Source organism: Sylvia atricapilla, chromosome 8 (assembly GCF_009819655.1).
Source record: "Sylvia atricapilla isolate bSylAtr1 chromosome 8, bSylAtr1.pri, whole genome shotgun sequence".
Taxonomy (NCBI): domain Eukaryota; kingdom Metazoa; phylum Chordata; class Aves; order Passeriformes; family Sylviidae; genus Sylvia; species Sylvia atricapilla.
In genome coordinates, this window is record NC_089147.1 from 19,954,716 (window position 1) to 19,974,795 (window position 20,080).

General features: G+C 37.0%; 1 protein-coding gene across 2 annotated transcripts in view; it reads left to right on the forward strand.

Moving 5' to 3' along the window:
* TM9SF3 (transmembrane 9 superfamily member 3) overlaps nucleotides 1-20,080 on the forward strand; it is a 46,039-nt gene that overhangs the window by 22,582 nt on the left and 3,377 nt on the right. For both annotated transcript variants that reach the window (XM_066323965.1, XM_066323964.1), the window contains exons 6-14: nucleotides 624-755; nucleotides 1,278-1,444; nucleotides 3,847-3,941; nucleotides 4,945-5,075; nucleotides 13,562-13,701; nucleotides 15,250-15,318; nucleotides 15,410-15,556; nucleotides 15,714-15,797; nucleotides 15,906-15,982. In XM_066323965.1, coding sequence (XP_066180062.1) covers nucleotides 624-755; nucleotides 1,278-1,444; nucleotides 3,847-3,941; nucleotides 4,945-5,075; nucleotides 13,562-13,701; nucleotides 15,250-15,318; nucleotides 15,410-15,556; nucleotides 15,714-15,797; nucleotides 15,906-15,982 — 1,042 coding nt within the window. The remainder of the gene's footprint in view (nucleotides 1-623; nucleotides 756-1,277; nucleotides 1,445-3,846; nucleotides 3,942-4,944; nucleotides 5,076-13,561; nucleotides 13,702-15,249; nucleotides 15,319-15,409; nucleotides 15,557-15,713; nucleotides 15,798-15,905; nucleotides 15,983-20,080) is intronic.

The following is a 20,080-nucleotide window of genomic DNA, read 5'->3' on the forward strand; positions in this document are numbered from 1 at the left end:
ACTGCAACTGTGTAAGCTGAGTAAGTGCAGTTGACCATAAGCAGACTTCTTTCTGAAGTAAATGCAGAGTAAAAAACGCTAGCCTAAACCAGTTGGCTCTATCAGTTCTGCTTAAATCTGTGCTTGTAATCTCCTTAAAGGTAGCGTACTGAGCTGTGCTACTTTCTGAAAGCAGAGACTTTGCATTCTGTTTAGAGCTCAGTGAAGACCAGAAGGATATGCTTTTGAGGGCAAAAATAATGCTGCTGCACATCTTGATCCTGTACAAAGCAATAATTCCTTTGGCTTTCCTACTTAAACCTTTTCTCTAGCAAGGCATCAGTGCATTGTGTTGCCTTTGGCTTATCAAGGGAGTGTGCACAGCCAGCTGTTCAAACTTGGCTGCTGCTTAACAAAGTTGTGGTAACTTTGTCCTGAGCAAGGCTGGCTGTTAAAAGGGTTTATATGTGGTGTTTCACAGTTTTACTGTCACTTTCTAAAAATGTAGTGTTAGTTGTGATAGGGTTTATTATTACTTAGCTAGTGCTGACAAGCTGTCCTTATAGGCAGCAATTTATCTTTCTTGGAACAATTTGAAACACGTTTACAGTTCTACACCTTATGTGTATGTTTTCTTTCTGTAGATTCACTGGTTTTCAATTTTCAATTCTTTTATGATGGTGATCTTTCTGGTTGGCCTGGTGTCTATGATATTAATGAGAACTTTGCGAAAAGATTATGCAAGATATAGCAAGGAAGAAGAAATGGATGATATGGTAAGATCTGCATTCATTTAAAAACTTTTTTTAAGCCTTATTGTTTCCTTGTTTTACATTCATTGTGTTAGCAGCTCTGAATGGCTTTCCTCAATTGGACAGAAAATGCCTTTTGTGTGTCTTTAAAGTGTTACTGGTTTTCTTTATAACATGCTTCTAGGTTGCAATCCAAAAATCTCTCTGTAGTCACCATGTTAATGTTCATATCCAACCTTAGGATAAACTAGGTCCATTCTGACTTTGTAGTAGAAGCCTGATGTGCTCCTAAGCACCTCAGAGGCTTTAGGGGCAGGGAGGTATTCAGACAGATTTTATTGTGTCTTACATTCAGGGAGTAATTTGTTGTTGTCTTCCATAGGCATCTGAAAAGTAAACTTTTATCTTAGATTTGATGCATTCAGAAGAGAAGACACACTTCACTTGAAGTTGCTTTATTAAATCAGACCTTTTGTTTTTATGTAGCTTGTGTGTTTGTCTTTAATTGTCATGACTAGACTTAAAATTTGTTGTTGTTGTTCCCAGGACAGAGATCTGGGTGATGAGTATGGGTGGAAGCAGGTCCATGGAGATGTGTTTAGACCATCCAGTCATCCTCTAATATTTTCATCGCTTATTGGTTCTGGCTGTCAAATTTTTGCTGTGTCTCTTATAGTCATTATTGTTGCAATGATAGAAGATTTATACACAGAGTAAGTATAATTGTGCCATGTCTTCCATATATAAATGTTTAAGTGAGCAAAATAATTACAAAAATTATTGTTCTAACTGGCCTGAAAAGAAGTGTTTGAGAGTCTTTAGTTGTAATCTGTAGTTCAGATGTAGTATTAATAAGTTCTCTTCTAATGTGTAATGAAACTTTGTCCTACTGTTATGTCAGTTGGTCTCCTTTGATTTTCTCTTTTAGTGCTTGCCTTTTGAATGATTTATTATGAAACTAGTTTGTTGTTCTGCAGAATCACTAGTACATAATATGGGAGATACATGTATTCAAAGGGACATATTTCACTCCTAGTTTCATCCAGAGTAACAAGATATTAGTATATTTCTGACCCTGTTTTCCCACATGTCCTGTGAAAACTGAAATCAGAGGGTGCTCTGTTGTGAATAGTCCTGTTTTCTGCTGACAAGTCAGTATTAAGTCATTCTTATCACAAGTCTGCCTGGGAATGAAAATGTAATTCCTGAAGTTCTTTTGAACACGTAGTGCTCAGCCTGTGTTGATGTAAAATCCCCAGAAATAAGCAGTCTGTGGTCCTGACTGGAAAGAATCTGTTTGAAAAAATAAATAATGCTCGAGTTTGAATTTAACACGCTAGTTGTAGTTGACCTGTTTTCTTCTTTTAACTCTTAATTTGATTGAGATTTTTGGGTTACTGGATGGACTTTATCTGTTTCTGTAGTGTTGTATTTTGGGTATTGGAGGGAATTACTGGCTTGTGTTTTGGGGTTTTTTTGGTTTTTTTACAAGTGATTTGTTTTAAGCAGTGACTAAACTTCCATCTGTGAATATCACCTGTGACTTGATTTTAACAAGTTGTAATACTTCTAATGTGCCACTAGAGAGAACTGTTGCTTTTCAGTTTAGTGGCCTTTTAACGGTGTGTTTTAAAAGCCACTCTGTAGTACAGGAATCTTGGCATATTTTCATTTTTCATGAGGTGTTATTCCCCTCCTTGTGCCTCATGGTTGTATTTTTAGACAGGCATACATACACACTTTTAATTGTGTAGCATGTCAGCCTTTCAGAGGACAAAATTAAACCATTATACAAAATTAAACAATTATACATGAGAATGTATATGCCCTGTAGGGAAGCTGTAAGTTAGTCATGTCAGTTACAAAATGTATCAGAACAGTATTTTTTGAAAAGATATATGCACTTAGTCTTTTATTGCAGTAGGCCTTTCTATCACTTTCTAAATGAATTTTATTCTGAGTGTGTAGTGGAACAGTTACGACTATTGTCTTGCAGACAATTCTTATTTTTAGGAAGATAGCACCGTCTGGTGTTTTTACTGGTAGCCTGAATTTGCACAGTGGCAGTGCCATTTCAAACTCTCCCTGCCCTTGGGGGTTTTGCATGTGTTTTTAAATTGTCTTAAGTTGCAAGAAATTTTTAAAAAACAAATGTTGGCAAGACAGTCCTTGAGAGTGTGTGACCAGCAGGTGTATTTGCTTTGGTCATGCAGTCATGGAAGCTTAAGTGCTAAAAATTGCTTCTTTGAGTACAGCAGGCATCCAGAAATGGTTCCTCAAAACCCAAAATGGCTGTAACTAGAATCTCTCAGAGCAGCTAATTTCAAGAAAGTACAGTAAGTCAGCTGAAAACCCACTGCTATTTGCTGTCGAAGAATAGCAGAGGGATGTGGAGAAACAACTCTATTAATTAATGACATTTATATCTTCCTATTCTTAGATATGATCTTTTAAAATGTATTTGGAAATGGCTTCTTTGATTTAAAATTATTAGCTTTGCTTGTAAAATTTCATAAAAATTATGCCAAAATTAGTAGTCCAATATTTAATGGGGTGACATTTAAAAATTACTAAGCTCTTCTGATTGCACTACTTAATGCTGATTTGTGACTTCATTATAGTATTTATAGTTTCCAAATCTAATTTTCTGCCAGATGAACACTTTCAATCTTCAAAGTTAATTTCTGGAGGATGGCAGAAACATTATTCGCAATCTTGTATTTTTGTTAATACTAGCCTTTTGACATTTTATCTGCAGTTGAATCTTGCACTTAATGTATGTAATATAAATAGTTATTTACACATAAAGTACACACATCCAAATGTCAGAGTATAAATATATCAGAGGTGAGATTCTGTAGTCTAGTTAAAACAAGTGCATGTTAGAAAAGAATGTAGTATGTCAAAAGTCTGTTTCCCATATTGAGTTAGACTTGACCAAAGTCTTGTATGCAAACAGTTCTCATTCTTATACAGATTTTACTGTGTAAGCACTTCTAAATATTTTTTTACATAGAAATATTAAATAACTGCTTCTTCTAAAAATACAGAGGGTATTTTGCTCTAATCATGTTTGGTTTTGTATTTCATTTACCGAAAACATCTATTCTTGTAGGAGAGGATCAATGCTTAGTACAGCTATATTTGTTTATGCTGCAACATCGCCAGTGAATGGATATTTTGGAGGAAGCCTTTATGCTAGACAAGGAGGTAAATTGTTTTCATATTTCAGCATTTTCATTGCTTTGTTAAATGGAGAAGTTACTATTTTCTGATTTGCACCAATGTAGAGGAGTTCTCATGGAGTTAGATGGAATCCATTTGATTCTTAATAAAAATACTTTGAGTGTATTTAACTTTCATATTACCTACTCAGTCAGTACTGGCTATGCTTTCTAAAAAGGTAAATGAAGTCTTAGGTTAGGTTAACTTAAAAGAGCTAAAGAACTGCTTATGGTTGTGACTTCCGAATTGCTTGTTATACTCTTGTATATAATTTTTGGCTCATGACATCCACAGAGTATAATAGCCTTTCCCTTTTGCACAACATGTTAAACAGCTCATGTCATCTTCTCCAGATGACTCCTACATGGTCCTCTTCTGTATGTACTAGGGGGCTTATGTTAGGCTAACACAAAAAGGATGAGTATGGATTACTTACACAACCATTAATTGCCAATGGGGAAAACTGTTTGTATCATCTTTTAAAGAAAGTTGTTCTACTTTCCAGTATATGCTCTACTTCATACAAGCAAATCAAAATGAGCATCAGTTGAGAGCAGAAGCCAAATAAAATTGACAGAAGATTTGAACAGGCTGTCTTCAAACGCTCTCCAATATTCCTCTGAGTTATGACTAGTTAGATTCTTGCAGTGCACTAGCTTCATCCATTCCCTGTGCTGCAATAAAAGAATAGTCAATATCTGTTATCTTCTAGAGTGCTTAGAAAAAGTAGTTCTGGTAAGTTCGCAAAAGAAAATTTGTATCTTTTTAGCATGATATACCTGTTAGTGTTCAATCTCAAGTGTACTTTGAGTTTGGAGGTTAGAAGTTTTTTTCATGTGGCTTGTATATAAACCTAGCAATATTTCTTCCACCTTTTTGTGGGAAAAGTAGTTAAACATGTAAACTTTGGAGTGCTTGCTAATAAATTAAAAAAAAAAAAAATGCCAGTCTTATCTTACAAGTCCCATTGAAATGTCCTTTCTTACAGGAAGGCGATGGATAAAGCAGATGTTCATCGGAGCCTTCCTTATTCCAGCAATGGTGTGTGGAACTGCCTTCTTCATCAACTTCATTGCCATCTATTACCATGCTTCAAGAGCTATACCCTTTGCAACCATGGTGAGTGGTTTTGTTGGAGAATTTAAATTCCACCGTATGCACAGAAAAATTATATTTTTTAATCGAAATACATTTGTGAGTCATAGCTTTAGCTAATTAGAAATTTATCATGGGAGGGGATTAAGGTGCTCCAAGTATAATTAATTTTAATCACAATAGCAACAGCTGCTGGATGCCAAAAACAGTCATCTCTGCTTAAAGGGGCACTTCTGCTTTGTATTCAGCTTAGTGTTTTAACAATGTTGAAAGCTAGCAACTTGAATTTCCTTCTGGATGGCCAGTGCAAACTGTTTATAATATAAAATGAAATGCGAAGAGATTCCAAATGAAAGATACTTCTAGTCATTGCAGTCAAACAGAAAAATAAAAATAAATGATCAGCAATATGAGATAAGACATTCTGAGCAGATCTGTCTTTACAGAAATTACTTACTCTTTTCAGTTTGTTTACTGTTATTTACTGTCCAGTTATGGTCTTGTGTCTGTACATTTACCCTATCACTTGAAAAACTGTGCTTGTTGTAGTACTTTTTCATTTAGTCATGATGACTTTCTCTATTTCCTTTGTCAAGATTTTGTTTGTTTTGGCCTCTTTCAAGCAACCTCAAATAATCCTGTGGATAAAATGTAGGAAATAATCACTTGCCACTTGGGCAGAATTTCTGTTTGAGTTCATCGTGATTAGTGTTTTAAAGCAGGGTTTTTTTTAAATATGCACCATAAAATTGCTTTTTCTAATTTTGCGCAGTAGCACTGTTAACTTAAAAGAATATCTTAATACAGGAAGTCTTGTTTTCTTTTCAGTAATATCTGTAGCAAATCTTGGTAACAGTTTTTATAGATTTTTTCTTTGCCTATTAGTTTTCCTGATATGTTAGGTTTTTGAAATAATTCAGAGACATTCAGGTAGGCTTGGATTTCTTCTTAGTTTAAATCTACCACAAAATGAAGCTTAGTATCAGAAGTTTCTGTCTTATATATTGTATTATTTAGGTTTGTGATGGGAATTCAGTATGTGACTGAAAATACTTCTGACATTAATATGTTGTAAATGAATGAATGTGATAAAGATTATAAATGGAAACAAGGAGCAAGACAATTCTCAGTTTCAGGCAAAGACTTCCAGTAATTTTTTACTGATGGAGGAGTCACTCTGTGTACATTGCTGGTTCTAGTCACCTTCTTATTAATAGTATTTTAAAAGCATGCCTAAATACCAGCTTTTTACATTGAATTCATTTTCCTAAAACCACTAAGTGTAATATAAAGCTAAACTTGTTTATAAACTCCTCAGTTCTTTTTTCTGGTTTTCTTCTTTGAGAAATCAGATTAAAATTCTATCTTGGAATATGTTTATGATGGCTGGTCAGTGTCCCAAAGCAATATTGTGTTGTTTTTCCTTTCCTATGCTAGCAGCCATATACAGTACTGTCATGGAAGTTTATAGCACTGATCTTTGATATGTGCAAAGAGACTGTTTTACTGCTAAGCAAGCAGTTATGGTGTCCCATTTCTCACTCATATTCTCATTTGGAGGCCAGGAATGCTGAGGGAAGGCGATTCCACGTGCGCTGAAGTTTGTCTTGTGAATTTGTTCAACTGATTTGTGTTTTAAGACCATGGGCACGTGCATGGAAAAGCAAATGGATATATAAATCTTCAGGGTTCACTTTCATCAGGATGTTAGGACTCTCTATACACAGTGATTTTAATGTTTGCAAGGTTTTATGAAAGCGTTTGAATCATTGTGACTGTGGCAATAAAACTCAAGTGGAGTTAGCAGGCAAGCAGGTTATGAATCGGAAACCTCATCAGAATGAGCAACGCTCTAATGACTTCGAATCAACAAGCTGGTTCGTAGAAGGAAATGGAAATTGTTTGCAATTACCATGTTATGCTTCAGGTTGAAGTCCCCAGGAAGCCCTCTGGCTTTATGGATGAGATCCCTTTGTGTCTTTCCACCTCCATTTTCAATGTAAAGAAGCTTCCAGAATTGTTTAATGCAAATTTGTTGCTTCCTCAGGGAAATAAAATCTCTGCCACCTAAATGTATTAGAACACAAACACTTCCTTTACCCTGACGTGTCTTGAAACCACCCTCCTTGATTTAAATTGCTGGCAAGTATTGCCCCCTCATCTTGAGTGCTGTAAATCTGGAAAAAACAGAAACTGAACTGCTGAAAAAAGTTCCTTAGCTAAAAGGTTGCTAAGAGACTATTCTTAAATATGTCATCCTGTACTTAGCCAGTTTTGCATTTTCACTTACCAGTGAAGTATCTAAGTAGTCTCTGTGACTTCCCTCCAGAGGGATTTTCCTGTGGAATTTAGGCAAGGGCAGCTGATAGAATCAAATCCTGGGCATCCAAACTAGCATCTAGTTGGCTGCATCTTTCACCTACCTGATATCTGCTTTTCTACACTTTGTCTTGAAGTCCTCAAATTGATTGGGCTCTTCAGGTCTTTGATGCATCTCATTGTAGTCTTTTTTGAACTTCAAACCTTCATTCACCTTGTATAACTCATTGCTGGTGTCAGGGATCTCCTTGAAGATGTGGCAGGGCCTGGGAAGATGCAAAGCTTGTCTGTAAAGTCAGTCTTCACTCTTGGGGCTCTGCCCTTAGCTCTTTCAAGCTGTCTTACCTGTGGAATGACAAACCTGCAGTGAAATAAGCCATGAGCATGAACAAAGGTTTAATCTCTTCCTTGGGGTAGCTTTCAGCTGCCCTTCCTTACAGAATGATATCGAGAATGTGACAGATTTTTTTCAAATATGAGACCTTTTTAAAACTTAATGCATTAAAGCTTTTAACTCCTGGAGCACATAAAGGAGATACAAAATCTCTGCTTTTTTTCTCTCATCCCTTCACCTTTATAGGAATACAATGGATACTGTTCAATTATTCATGCCTTTGGAGTCCAAATCTGATTTTTTTGGTGTAATTTGTTTATTATGTCCTCTTACTGGTGAACATTGAGTCCTGAAGTTGTTATACCTCTTGACTTACTTTATGTTTATTAGTCTTTCTGGTGTATTTAACAATCATCTTTATATTTTTTGTGTTTGAATTATATGTAAACAGTGGAGCATAGAACATTTAAGAAGAATTTTAAATAATGGTATATGGAATGACTTCTGTACAATGTTTGAGGAGTATGGTACTGGTTCTGTGCAGAAATACTGACTAATGCACAATATCTACAGAGTACATTATGATTGAATTTTAAGGGACCATTTTAATTCTGGCATTTCATAAGTTGTGTCTGCTTACAGTTGTTCTGTGAGTGATGCATAATTTAAAGATTTCCATTAAGGCTACTATGACTAATGTAATATTCTGACTGCAAAATCTATGCAGCTTCTATTACCTGTTTTAAAATTTATCATTTTTGTTTTGTTTGAACAGTAGGTTCCTTTGTGGCTAGGGTTTCCAGTGTGCATTTTTCATGATTTAATTAAATAAGGTTAAGCACAATGTATTTCTCTTGGGACTGAGACCCTATTGTTAGTATCTTTTGCACCTTGTTTTGAAAAGAAAAAAGTGTTTCCTTCAACAGATAACTTAATCCAAGCTGCAGCTTTCCCTGACAGCTTTGAGCTAATACAAGCATTGACTGCCACTGAAAAAAGAGGACCCCGTAGTGCCAACGATTTTCATGCCTTGAGCCTGATAAAAAAATACACCTGGCTAAAAATAGGAAAAAAAATCCTGTTACATACATTCAGCAGGATGCTCCCTCAAATTGCTTGAAAGTGATTGTGCAACCCTTGGTCAAACCTTTTCGTTTTGCTAAAAATAGACGCAGCTTAATTCTTCTACCTACTTTTTCAACAGTTCAAATTATTACCCAAAGCAACACTCTGGATTGGCAACTTAGTTGTAATAAAGCTAATAACACTTTATTCTGAAGCCTTCTATTCTATTCTTTTTCTTGTAATGTTTGGACAATGCGCAGAAAACTGTTGCATTATACAAATTTAGTAACCTCTTTATGGGAGGGAGTCTCATGACTAAGAGTGCATTTTGGTAGCTGACAGGGAAGATCAAGCTGCTGCTTTGACAGTTAATTTTTATTGCTTTTCCTCCCTGTGCATTAAGCAGACATGGCACCATAGCCTGCCAGTAGCTGTTTAATATTAGATATGCTCATAAAATTTTTAATTATCACCTTTGAAAGAAGTTTAATCTACAGTTGTCAGAAAATATGAAACACATGGCACTAGGAAATAAATTATATCCCTCTTGACAATGTTTCCTTTCAAATATGGAAAACTGAATTCTGCACATTCAGTCAAGGGCAGTAGAATATTCCTTCCCCATGAAAAAAAAAACCAAAAGGGAATTAGAAAGAAAGAAGGCTTGGTGAGGTTGACAAGCTCTTCTATGGCAACTAAAACCCGCAAACTAAATCGGCTGCTAGTGTATAAATTAAGATATTTTGTACAACAAAATTGCAACAGTCAAAATAAAAGAAGTATTTTTAATGTGCTGGCTTGGTACAAAAACTGATGTAATTTGGTTTGGGTAACATGGATTATAGAGAACCTCTGCTTGTTTGCTTGATGAAAAAACAGGTTTGAAGATGTAATGTATGTCTCTGCATAATTTGTGTTTTATGAAGTAGCAATTAAAATGGTTCTCTGAATTTCTCGTGGCTGATGTTACAGCAATAGCTCTTAAAACATTCGTAAAGACATAACTTTCTTATCTTTCTTGTCACACAACTACTGTTATTGGGATCGGATTTTTTGGCATGTTGTCAGTGACCTTGGCAGGAGAGTAGAGCAGGTATGTCTCTTGGTCTTGTCTTCATTTCTCCTTTCCAGTTGTCCTGATGAAGTGGAGGCCATTAAGTGCCTGAACTGCTTTTCCCGTTGTATTCTTACTCTTGAAAACCTTTTAGGCAGAAATCTTGTAACTTCGTGTTTAAGACACTTGTTACCCCATTACCCTGTGTTTGCCTCAGTTAGGATTTAGACTCTCTAGGTTTGGATATTGCCCAGCCTGCAGACACTGTCCCTGCCATCTGCAGCTACAGGCACTACCTGGTTAGTTTGAGAGGAGGGGCACTGATTTTACCTCAGACCTGTAATTAAGAGGAACATGCCTGAAAAACACCAGCTATCTCCAGTCATCTCTCACATCCAGAGAATGCTTGTTATTGCCAAGAGTAAAGAAAGTTGTTTTACCAGTCATCAATCTGAGCAGGTAGACTACCTGTGAGTCAGACAATGAGTGGAAAGCAAAAAAGAAGATGCTGTTGAGTTCAACATGGTGTGTACAACCAGTACTGGTTTTGTTGGTCATCTTACTAAGACCAGAAGGTTGCTGTCACTAGAGTGGTCTTACCTCAGTAGGAAGAACATGCACATCTTTTTCATTTTGGACAGCTTATCAGAGCCAGGTGGGAGTAGGAGGCATTCCTGAGCCTGTGCTATGGTTCATCCTTGTTTGCTCAGTTGTGTCTCTTTTGTACTCCAGAATTAGCTCAGGTAATTTTTAGACTTCTGAAATGGCTCCAGGATAAAAGGAAAAAAAGGTACTTCACTTTCAGGTGTCCTCAGAACACTGCATAGCATTAGGACAGGTGGCTTTTCACTGTTTAACAAAATGTTGACTTTGTCTAATGCTGCTGCTAGGTATCACTGAAGATGCTGGCTGTTCTGTTTGAAATCAGTTAATTTTTCAGCCAAATGGATAACAGAATGTAAGATGTTACACCATTATCAGTCATACTTTGATCTGATAATGGAACCACAAGCACTCAGATTTTTTGATGGATGCCAATTATAGGTGTACTGGGCATAGCTTGACTGTACTTACTGAAGTCATTGTGCAAGGAACCTTGGTCTGTCTCAGCTTGTTTTATGCAGATGAACTATTTAGATTTCAAAGCTACTGCTGAGTCAGTTTCTTGGATAACACAACAGCCAAGCCCTGCTGGATCAAGTTGAGCCCTTTCCTTTCCCACCTGATTTGAAGCCATTCAGCTGTGCTGAGGGTGTCACTAGAATGAAATGCTACTGACAGCCTTTTTTCATCCAGCGTTTGCCAGCTAATCAGTAATTAGGCCTGGATATTGCTTGCTAGGTTCCTTGTCCAAGGTTGTAATCTTTCTGTGTGGATTCTGTAAAATAGACACATTTTGCAAGATGGACAAACACAAGATGCTAAGTGTTGTTCCAGGTGAACTTAGAGCCCAGGGCTGTTCCTGGGCAGTTCCTTTACGCAGTAAAACAGTGAAATAGTGGATTCTCTTTCTACCACTGTCCCCAGTCAGGTGAAATTTTTAAAATCAAGAAATTAAGCTACAGTCTTCTTAAAACCTACACTGTAAAAGATAGTTGTGGCTGCATGAGTAGCACAGATGTCCTTTCACACTGCCTGGATCTGAGCTTTCTGCTTACCTGCCAGAATAACACCACAGAGCTTGATGGACCACCTGACACATCCAGAGCCTTGCTGAAGGAAGCAGAGCACACTCTTCTTGAAAATGAAAGTGGTTTCAGTATGTTCAGCTCAGAAATATTTTGGATCCTATCCAAGCTTTAATTCTTGATCATCTCTTCTACTCACTGCACCTCATACAAGATGGAACTTTTTGATGAGGATTTTAATAAATGTGGCACTCAAGATGATGTTCTTTGATTTTTCTGATACTTTTTGACATTTTTTTCTGAAATTTTTCATCTGCTCATTTCTTTGGACTGAGCAGTTTTCAAGGGCAGAACCTGTATCCATTGAGTGAGTTGTATGCTTCTCCTGAAATTTATTCTTAGGCAACCTCAGTATCCTACATTATACATCCTAACATTATGCTTGCTTACCTGTGTTTTTTGAGTAACAGAAGAAGATAAATCGGTGATACTAAATTAATTGTATAGAAACTGCTTTAGTGTTATTATATTATTTATACTTCAAGTATAAGTACAACTTAGTGACTCCTTATTTACCAGTGATGCTTCATAATTTAGTGGCTCATGAAGTAATTCTTTAATAACCTCTCCTCAAAGATATACAGAGCAGTCTGGAAAGTGCTTCTGCTTGTTGACCCACCAGTTTGGTGTACCCCTCCTGTGAAGCATGAAGGCTTGTTCCATCCAACCCCAGGCAATGTTTTCCCTTCACATCTGACCTAAGCTAGCCAATAATAGAATAACCCACTGACTTTAGTCAAATGTTGCCTTAAATTTGTGTGATTCACCTAAGTTTGTATTGAACTAATGTCATTCTTTCTTTTCAGCTGCTTGCTGTAGATTTCTTAGATACAACATACATGAGCAGCTTTTATTTATCCTCAGAGTAACTGCTTCTTAAGCAGGTCAATGTTTTGCTCTCTGCTGTTTTGCATTAATCTGCTGCCATGGACTTCATATTCTGTTGGAGTGAAGACAAATGTAGCTCCTTTGCTCAGGAGGCATCAGGGTGTACACAGAGCCTCAGGCAACAAAGCCATTAAAAGGCAGTGTTTTCATATGTTTGCATAGAAAAGGGCACAGGGTCAGTATTCAGTACTGTGGTGATTGCATTATGGGCAACTGTTCTGTCTTTAGTTGTCAATATCAAAAAGTTACCAAATTGTCTAATGCTTTTTTTTTTTTTTTTTTTTTTTTTTTGGTGCTAAAGATTTATGAGTAGAGAATGTCTTGCTTAACACTTGAAATTTTCCTCTTTTTGGGAGATAAATTATGTTGCCTTTAAGGAGTGGAAAAAATGGAGCTACCAAAGTATAGTGACGTAAAAAAGGTTCATGGTGATTTTTTAGAGAGGCTGTTCCATTGGAAAGAGCTGGAGCATTGGCTTGACCTTTCCTGTATTGTGCATAAACTTGATTTCTATATGTAAGTAGTGTCACTGTGCTTCCAAATTATGTATCTTTGCATACCAGTGGTCACTGGTTTCTTCGTCAGTCTATGTTCTTAATTGCCTGGTTGGTGCATAGTGGAAAAAACTGAACCCAAAATTGAATCAAAATTGGTAGCATTCTTACATGGTTTTGTGATTCTTTTTGGGTTGGTTGGTTGGTTGGCTTGGGTTTTTCCTTTTTTATTGGATTAAAAAATTTGCACCCAGCAATTGTAATTTTGTGTGCAGCTACTTAACTGCTTGGTGTTAATTCCCAGAGACAGTACTCTCTGCAAAACTGTAAAAGACGCTGACAATACTTTCTGTTGTGAAGTACCATGAAGACTTCCTTTTATTTCTTCTGGAATGTGTTGAGTTATAATGATTAGGTGGAAACAGTAAAGCAATCTGTAATGGTTCTGTTCTCTCAACTGATGGATGAAAATATACTTAATAATGTTTATTAGAAAGTTTCTCAGGGAAAAAATGCTTCTACTTGATAATATACATGTTGACTAATGCTTCGTAAGTAGGAGTATGATTCTACAGCAGTAACTACTAAAGGACTAATACTGGTTTGTTATCTTCTATTGTTGTCTTAGACCTGTTCTTTTAATTGCAACTGTAATTTTTTGCTTGCAGGTGGCAGTGTGCTGTATTTGTTTCTTTGTCATCCTTCCACTGAACCTTGTTGGGACTATTCTTGGCCGAAATCTGTCAGGACAGCCTAATTTTCCATGTCGTGTCAATGCAGTGCCTCGTCCTATACCAGAGAAGAAATGGTAAAGACGAGCGTAAATGTTAACTAGAAATATTCACTTCAATACATTTAAAATGGCTTTTCTGGTGTTCAGCTTTAATGGAATGACTCCTTTTAATTTAAATTGAGTTGTGCCTAGAAGAACCGCTCAACTGACATTTTCTTAATGTGATTTTTCTTTTGAATTAAAACACCATGGTTAATAGTTGCAGCAGATTTTACACTCCTGGATCACTGATTCACATTTTGCCTGAAATGCTCTTTAGTCTCTGTGTAAAGGGGGTGGTACCAGCTCAGTTCTTGTATAGATATATTGACACTAAAACCTCTCCTCTTCAGTTAATGCCTTTTACAGGTTTAGGATTGAGTGTGCCTTGAAGGCAGAACTGTTCTGATTAATAGTCTCCTTACACAAGCTGAGATGTATTTGCAGGGTTATGGTGGCGAGAAGCTTGCAATGCTGTTCCCAATTCTGTACTTGTGTTGATGGCACAGAGCCTAAAATATTACAGGTATATGGTTTGAACTGTGAAGAAGCCTTTATAATTTTTGAAGGGAATGTAAAGTGTTGCCTAGTCTCAAAAAGTATACTTAGGTTTTTGGAAAATTATAAATGCATTCACTTTTTCCTATTAATTTAATTCTAAGGTGAAAGCAGCAAGCTATGGAAATTAAAATATCCTCAGAGGATTTTTTTAATAGACTTTTCTTGCTTTCCCTGTTCAGAGGAATGGAACAGACAAAGTGAAAGGGGCACTGAAACATGTAAGCCTGTAATGTCCAAGAAGTACAGTACACTTAGTCTCTTGTTAGTGGTGGGTTGTGCATCTCAGATGTCAGAATTTAGTTTATATTGTGGCCTGTATCTTGGGAATCTGGTGGATTTTTCTGCATCAGCATGACAGTTAAAGATACTTTTCTTGACGATGATGAAGTAACACACCATCACCTTAGACAAGTCTTCCCTATAAATAGTAAAAGAAGCTGCAAATTAAATCACTGGTTACTAGCTGGATTCAGCATCATTGCAAGTACTACAGAGAGGTCACCTTTTAGTGAGAGTGTCTTCTGCAGGTAGCTGGGTATTCCTTTTTAGCTGTATGTTCATGGCTCGGTATAGCATTAAAAATGAAAACTGGTTCTTATTTATGTGGCCATTATCCTGTGAAATTTTCCGTGCACTTTTTGCTGTATTTGTAGCCGTCAACAGCTGTGTCTTCACTGCCTTCCTTCAGTGCTAGTGGATGTCATGGAGTTTGATTGCTTAGGCCCTGTTTGTCAAGAAAGATTCTTTCTCTGTCCTTAAAGGCTGGTTAGAAGGCTAACCTGATGCCTCTAGGTGACAGGCATGAGCCTCATGCTTTGTTTCAGTTTTCCCCAAGAGTAACTTCTTGTTTTATCCATACACGTGACATTTTTGTGAGTCATTCTAATCTGCTGGTATGAGACAGAAATGTTCTTGTTAGCATGCCTTTTAAACAGTGTTCTGTGCTATATTAATTATCTGGTCCTAATACGTTTACAAATGAAAAATTTCAGTTGTCCCTAAATGAATCTTGATATCTTTCAGGTTCATGGAACCAGCTGTTATTGTTTGCCTAGGCGGAATCCTCCCTTTTGGATCAATTTTTATTGAAATGTGAGTACATCAGCTGTTTCCCAGTTTGATTAAAAATTACAATTTAAGTTACATTACAATATCATCTGCATATTTTGTTTACTCTCTTCAGGTATTTCATTTTTACTTCATTCTGGGCTTACAAGATCTACTATGTTTATGGCTTTATGATGCTGGTTCTGGTTATCCTCTGCATTGTGACAGTTTGTGTGACCATCGTTTGTACGTATTTCCTGCTAAACGCAGAGGATTACAGGTGGTAAGTGTTGCATTATTTTCGTAGTTAACCAAGTTGTGAGACTTTTGTAGAAAAGCAGTGTTTCTTGACTCTAGATGGCTCTTTTCCAAGTGCGTTGAGCATTTTCTTGGGAAGCTTTTTGGCTAGTTGTATGATGCACATGCTTGTTTACTTTTAGGCAATGGACAAGCTTTCTTTCTGCGGCATCAACTGCGATTTATGTTTACATGTACTCCTTTTACTACTACTTTTTCAAGACAAAGTAAGTGACAGTTTTCTTGCTTGAATATCAGATTACTGTATTGCCAAATAAATTTTATTGATAAAAAACCGGGAAACACTTAGCATAAATTTCTGTCTTTCTTTTCAGGATGTATGGCTTGTTTCAAACATCATTTTACTTTGGTTATATGGCAGTATTTAGCACAGCTTTGGGAATAATGTGTGGTAAGTTCCAGATATTTTGATGGTTTTCTAACAAATTTTCTTCAAACTTATATTTCTGATTTCAGTTCTTGGTTTTGTTGTGGAATGTGTATGTCTGCAAGATCTGCTCAAAAAGTCTTTAACAAGAATCAAAAGAGCTTCCTGCTTATGCTTGGTTCCTACCTTATATAGGAGATTCCTGTGGATTGTGTCTTCTGATAGGCAGATAATTTTATGTACTGTGAGCATTTCACCCTCTGTGCAAGCTTGAAGGACTCAGTATTTGGCAAGAAATATGCTGCAAAATAAAATCCAGATAACGTTGAGACCGTGCTAGCATTTTGCTTTGAATTTTTTACTGTCACCCAAGACAAGGAGCTAGGTGCACCCATTGAGGCATCAATGATAGCACAATACTGATGACAGTACCATGTGTATCTTGTGGTATGTATATATGAGGGTGAGCAGGACAGAGGACTGAGAGCTTGAGGATAACATTTGAGAAATAAGTATTGCAATATTCACAGGTGAGGAGAGTGCAGGGTGCTCGTGTGTGCAGCTAGATTTTGTTGCTTTTTAAGATACTATTTTGACAGATGTTTAGAGAAAAACATAGTTCATGACAGGGAGGTCTTCCAATAAAGCCAAACACTTGTTCACATGTTAACTTTATCATTTCCTTTATGACCTTCAGAAAGTGCTTCTTGATTCTTTTGCACTTTTCTACAATGTTGGGTATTTTTGTGAGTGATCTTAATTTAGTACTTCTTAGCAGTGAATGAATAGTACTATAGCTAGTGGGAAGATTTCCTAGAGTTATATATGAGACACAAGATATCTTACAGGAACTTATTTCTGGAAAGTATACATTCTTGAGATCTCAAGAGGGTGGGTAATATCACAGTGCTTTCTAAAAAGGAGAGGGAATTCATCTCTTAACAGCAGAGTACCTATTCCCCTTTTCTCTCATACAGTGTAATTTTGCCTCATCAGGTTCTTGGCACATTACAAGACTTCCCTGCTGTTTTGGTAGTCTTGCAGCCATTTTTTTTCTTTTTTTTTTGTTTTTTTGTTTTTTTTTTGTTTTTTCATTATACTTTTCAGCTCTAATGTTTTCTTTCTAAAGTGCTCAGGCCAGTATTGATTAAAATGTCTGTGATGCAGAAGCCAAGCTTGCCCACCAGTTTCTGTAATTAAAATGTGTTTTTTAAAACACAAAAAAGGAAGATTGTCAAGTGCTTTCTTCTCATGGTAGGACACTATTTGCTGGAATATTAGAGTAAAATCCAAATTTCTCAAAACCAGAAAATACTTCAGCACACTAAACTTTATTTCTGCAGCTCTATTGAGATTTCCTTTTTTTCTTCTTAAATGTGTTGGAAGAGAAGCTGTGAGATTCCTTTTTACTGAGAAGTGCCATTTTCAGCATGTGGAGTGGAGAAAAAAAAATCCCCTGTCAAAAAGCATTTGTGTAAGGAACTTGCTGCCATTGAGGTCTAACAAAGACGTTTGTGTTAAAGAATTGTGCAGTGTGTGTGCTCCTGACTGTAGGTCTGTGAAAAGTGTGTGGAGCTGTTCTTTGGAGGCTCACATGGGTGGGTGTGTTGGGTATCACAGTTGGATGTGAGATGAACTAGTTAGGGCCCAAAGCAGCCACAGGGAAACTCTCTGTAGGCATGGATCATCCAGCTCTGGGTTTAATGCCCTTGACAATGCCTAGTGAACTCAATCCCACTTGCAGTGGGATGCTTTGATCCACAAACTTTGCTGCTCTCTACAGAGCATCTCAGTTCTGGGACTGGACAGTAGGGAGCCCGTGAGAATTTCCAAACCTTTTGAGCTCCTCATGTTTCTCTCTTAGTTGCAGTAATGGTTGAGACTCATTTCCCAATTTAGTGGAAGGCTTAGGAGCTACATAACTTAGAAAGGCCTCTTGCAATAATACCACACTTCAGCATTCAGATAAGTACTTTAAGTATACTTAAGGAGCTTTTAAAAAAATTTGGTGCTTACAAAGTCACAACTGTAGTAATTGTTAATTGGTTTGAAGTAATAGATGGGAATTAATCTCTTTTTGTTTTGTGATTGTTTTTCCTCAGTATTTGGATTTTTCTCTTTATTTAAAAGCTTGTTCTTCTGAAATATGCTTGCAGTCTATTTCTGCTAAACCTATATAGGTCATAACCAGGTTATAAATATCATCTGGTAAGGTGTTTAATAAATAAATAAAATATTTCACTTTTCTATGTTTTTTTTAATTCAAATGAGCCAGCTGCCCTGCATTTGAATCAAGAGGACATTCTTTTAGTCCTCATTGCCCAGGTTTTCTGCCTCCCTGCCCCATGTTTTATTCAATGCCTGTGAAGTAGCCTTAAGGCTTAACCCCTGCCTTGGGTATTGGCCATTAGTGGCCTTCATGGATAAGGCACCTCTTGATTCAGAATAGGTTATGATTTGTTTATGGGATGAGAGCTTGTGGTCTCATGTGACTGCTACTCTCTACTCCTCCCCCTCACTTCCACCTTATGCATTCTCTAAATCCCAAGTGAAACACAGTTAATGCTTTGTTCTCTCAAATCTTTGTGATACCTGGCATCACATCACCAGAGGAACTCTTAAAGAACAAGTTCTGGAATGTATCTCATATTAGCAATGGAAATGGGCATTGGATCTGTTGGTAGTGTTGGCTTTAACAGAAAAAGCTTGGTGAATCTTAAAGCAGGAGTCCAGTGCCATTACTTTGTTCATTTATTTCATAAGACAGAAGATAAATTTCTTGACAAGCTGCAGAAAAATATGCATGTGCTTCTGTATGACTCCAGGCTCACATCACCCCTTCACAGCCCGCACTTGGGTCTGTCTGAGTGCTGCACTAGTCTCTCCTTGAACGGCCAGGCCTTCCTTCTGCTGCATCCTCAGCTTACTTGCAAGCAGCAACCTGATCTTGTGTGTGCTGTCCTTGTTTTAATTGAACTCTACTTTGCCCAAGTTAGTAATGCAAATTCTTTGTTTGCTGGCCAGTGGAATGGTTGCCATGATATTTATACAACTTGGAATGCTGTGCTGTACAGAAGCTGAATCCACAAGCTCCTCACTGCTCCACAAATGTTGGAATGATTTATTATTATTTAGTTTGGTTTGCCCTGTGCTGATTTCTTGATTGGGTATGAATGTTGGGCTTTTGAGGGTCTAAAACGCAAAACTTCATGACAGCTTAATGGCTGACTTCATTAATTATCCCATCAGTCTCCAGGATTTAAATTCAGGATGTGAATAATTCCATAGTCAGAAACGCCAGCTGCAGGTCTGTACAGCCTTAATATGTAAAGGCAAACCAACCACTTCATATTTTTATTGGAAAGTTTGGCATAAAAATTTTGGCATTGATTAGACTTCTGTATTTAACATGTCTTCTGTGGTTCTGGTGCATCCTAGCTCACTGCAGTGCTTTGTTCTAGGCTTTTCTTCATTGCTCAAAGGAAGGAAAAATATCTTTTCTCTTAAGAGTGTTCTTTACCAAGCATCCAAGCATTTAATGTTAGGAATTCTCTGTAGTGATTTACAGATCCTGACTTCTCTATTCCTCCCATATTGTATGACTGTGTTGGCAGTCAGACAGCAGTTGTCTTTAATTCTTGCCTGATTTTGAATTTCACTTCAAACATGACAATTAGCCAAATTGACTTACTCTCATTTTGCTTGGAAGAGATAAAGACATTCCCTGCTGATGTTGTAAGACCACAGTATTTTTACTGAGCCTGGCAAACCTGAGGTTCTGGGTTTTGACCAGGTAGGTTGCTGAATCTTTCTGAGAAGAGGCCTTATTCCAGTGTGTTTCTTTAATTTTTCTTGATGTCCTTAATAGTGCAGTATTTTGGGTTTAGCATAAACTGTTGCCCCTATCAAACTCAGTGACCTGTTCTTTTATTACTGCTGTGATGATGCATATTTTCTTCATGACTCTTACTAATTTGAAAACCACAGGTTGCAATTTCTTTAACTACTAACTGCTACTTGTTAACGTCTTTGTACAGACCTCCTTGGAGTGTAAGACTCCTGGGATGGAGATCTATTATTATTTGTGCTTTGTGGGAGGGAAGAAGCCATCTGCCAATAAAA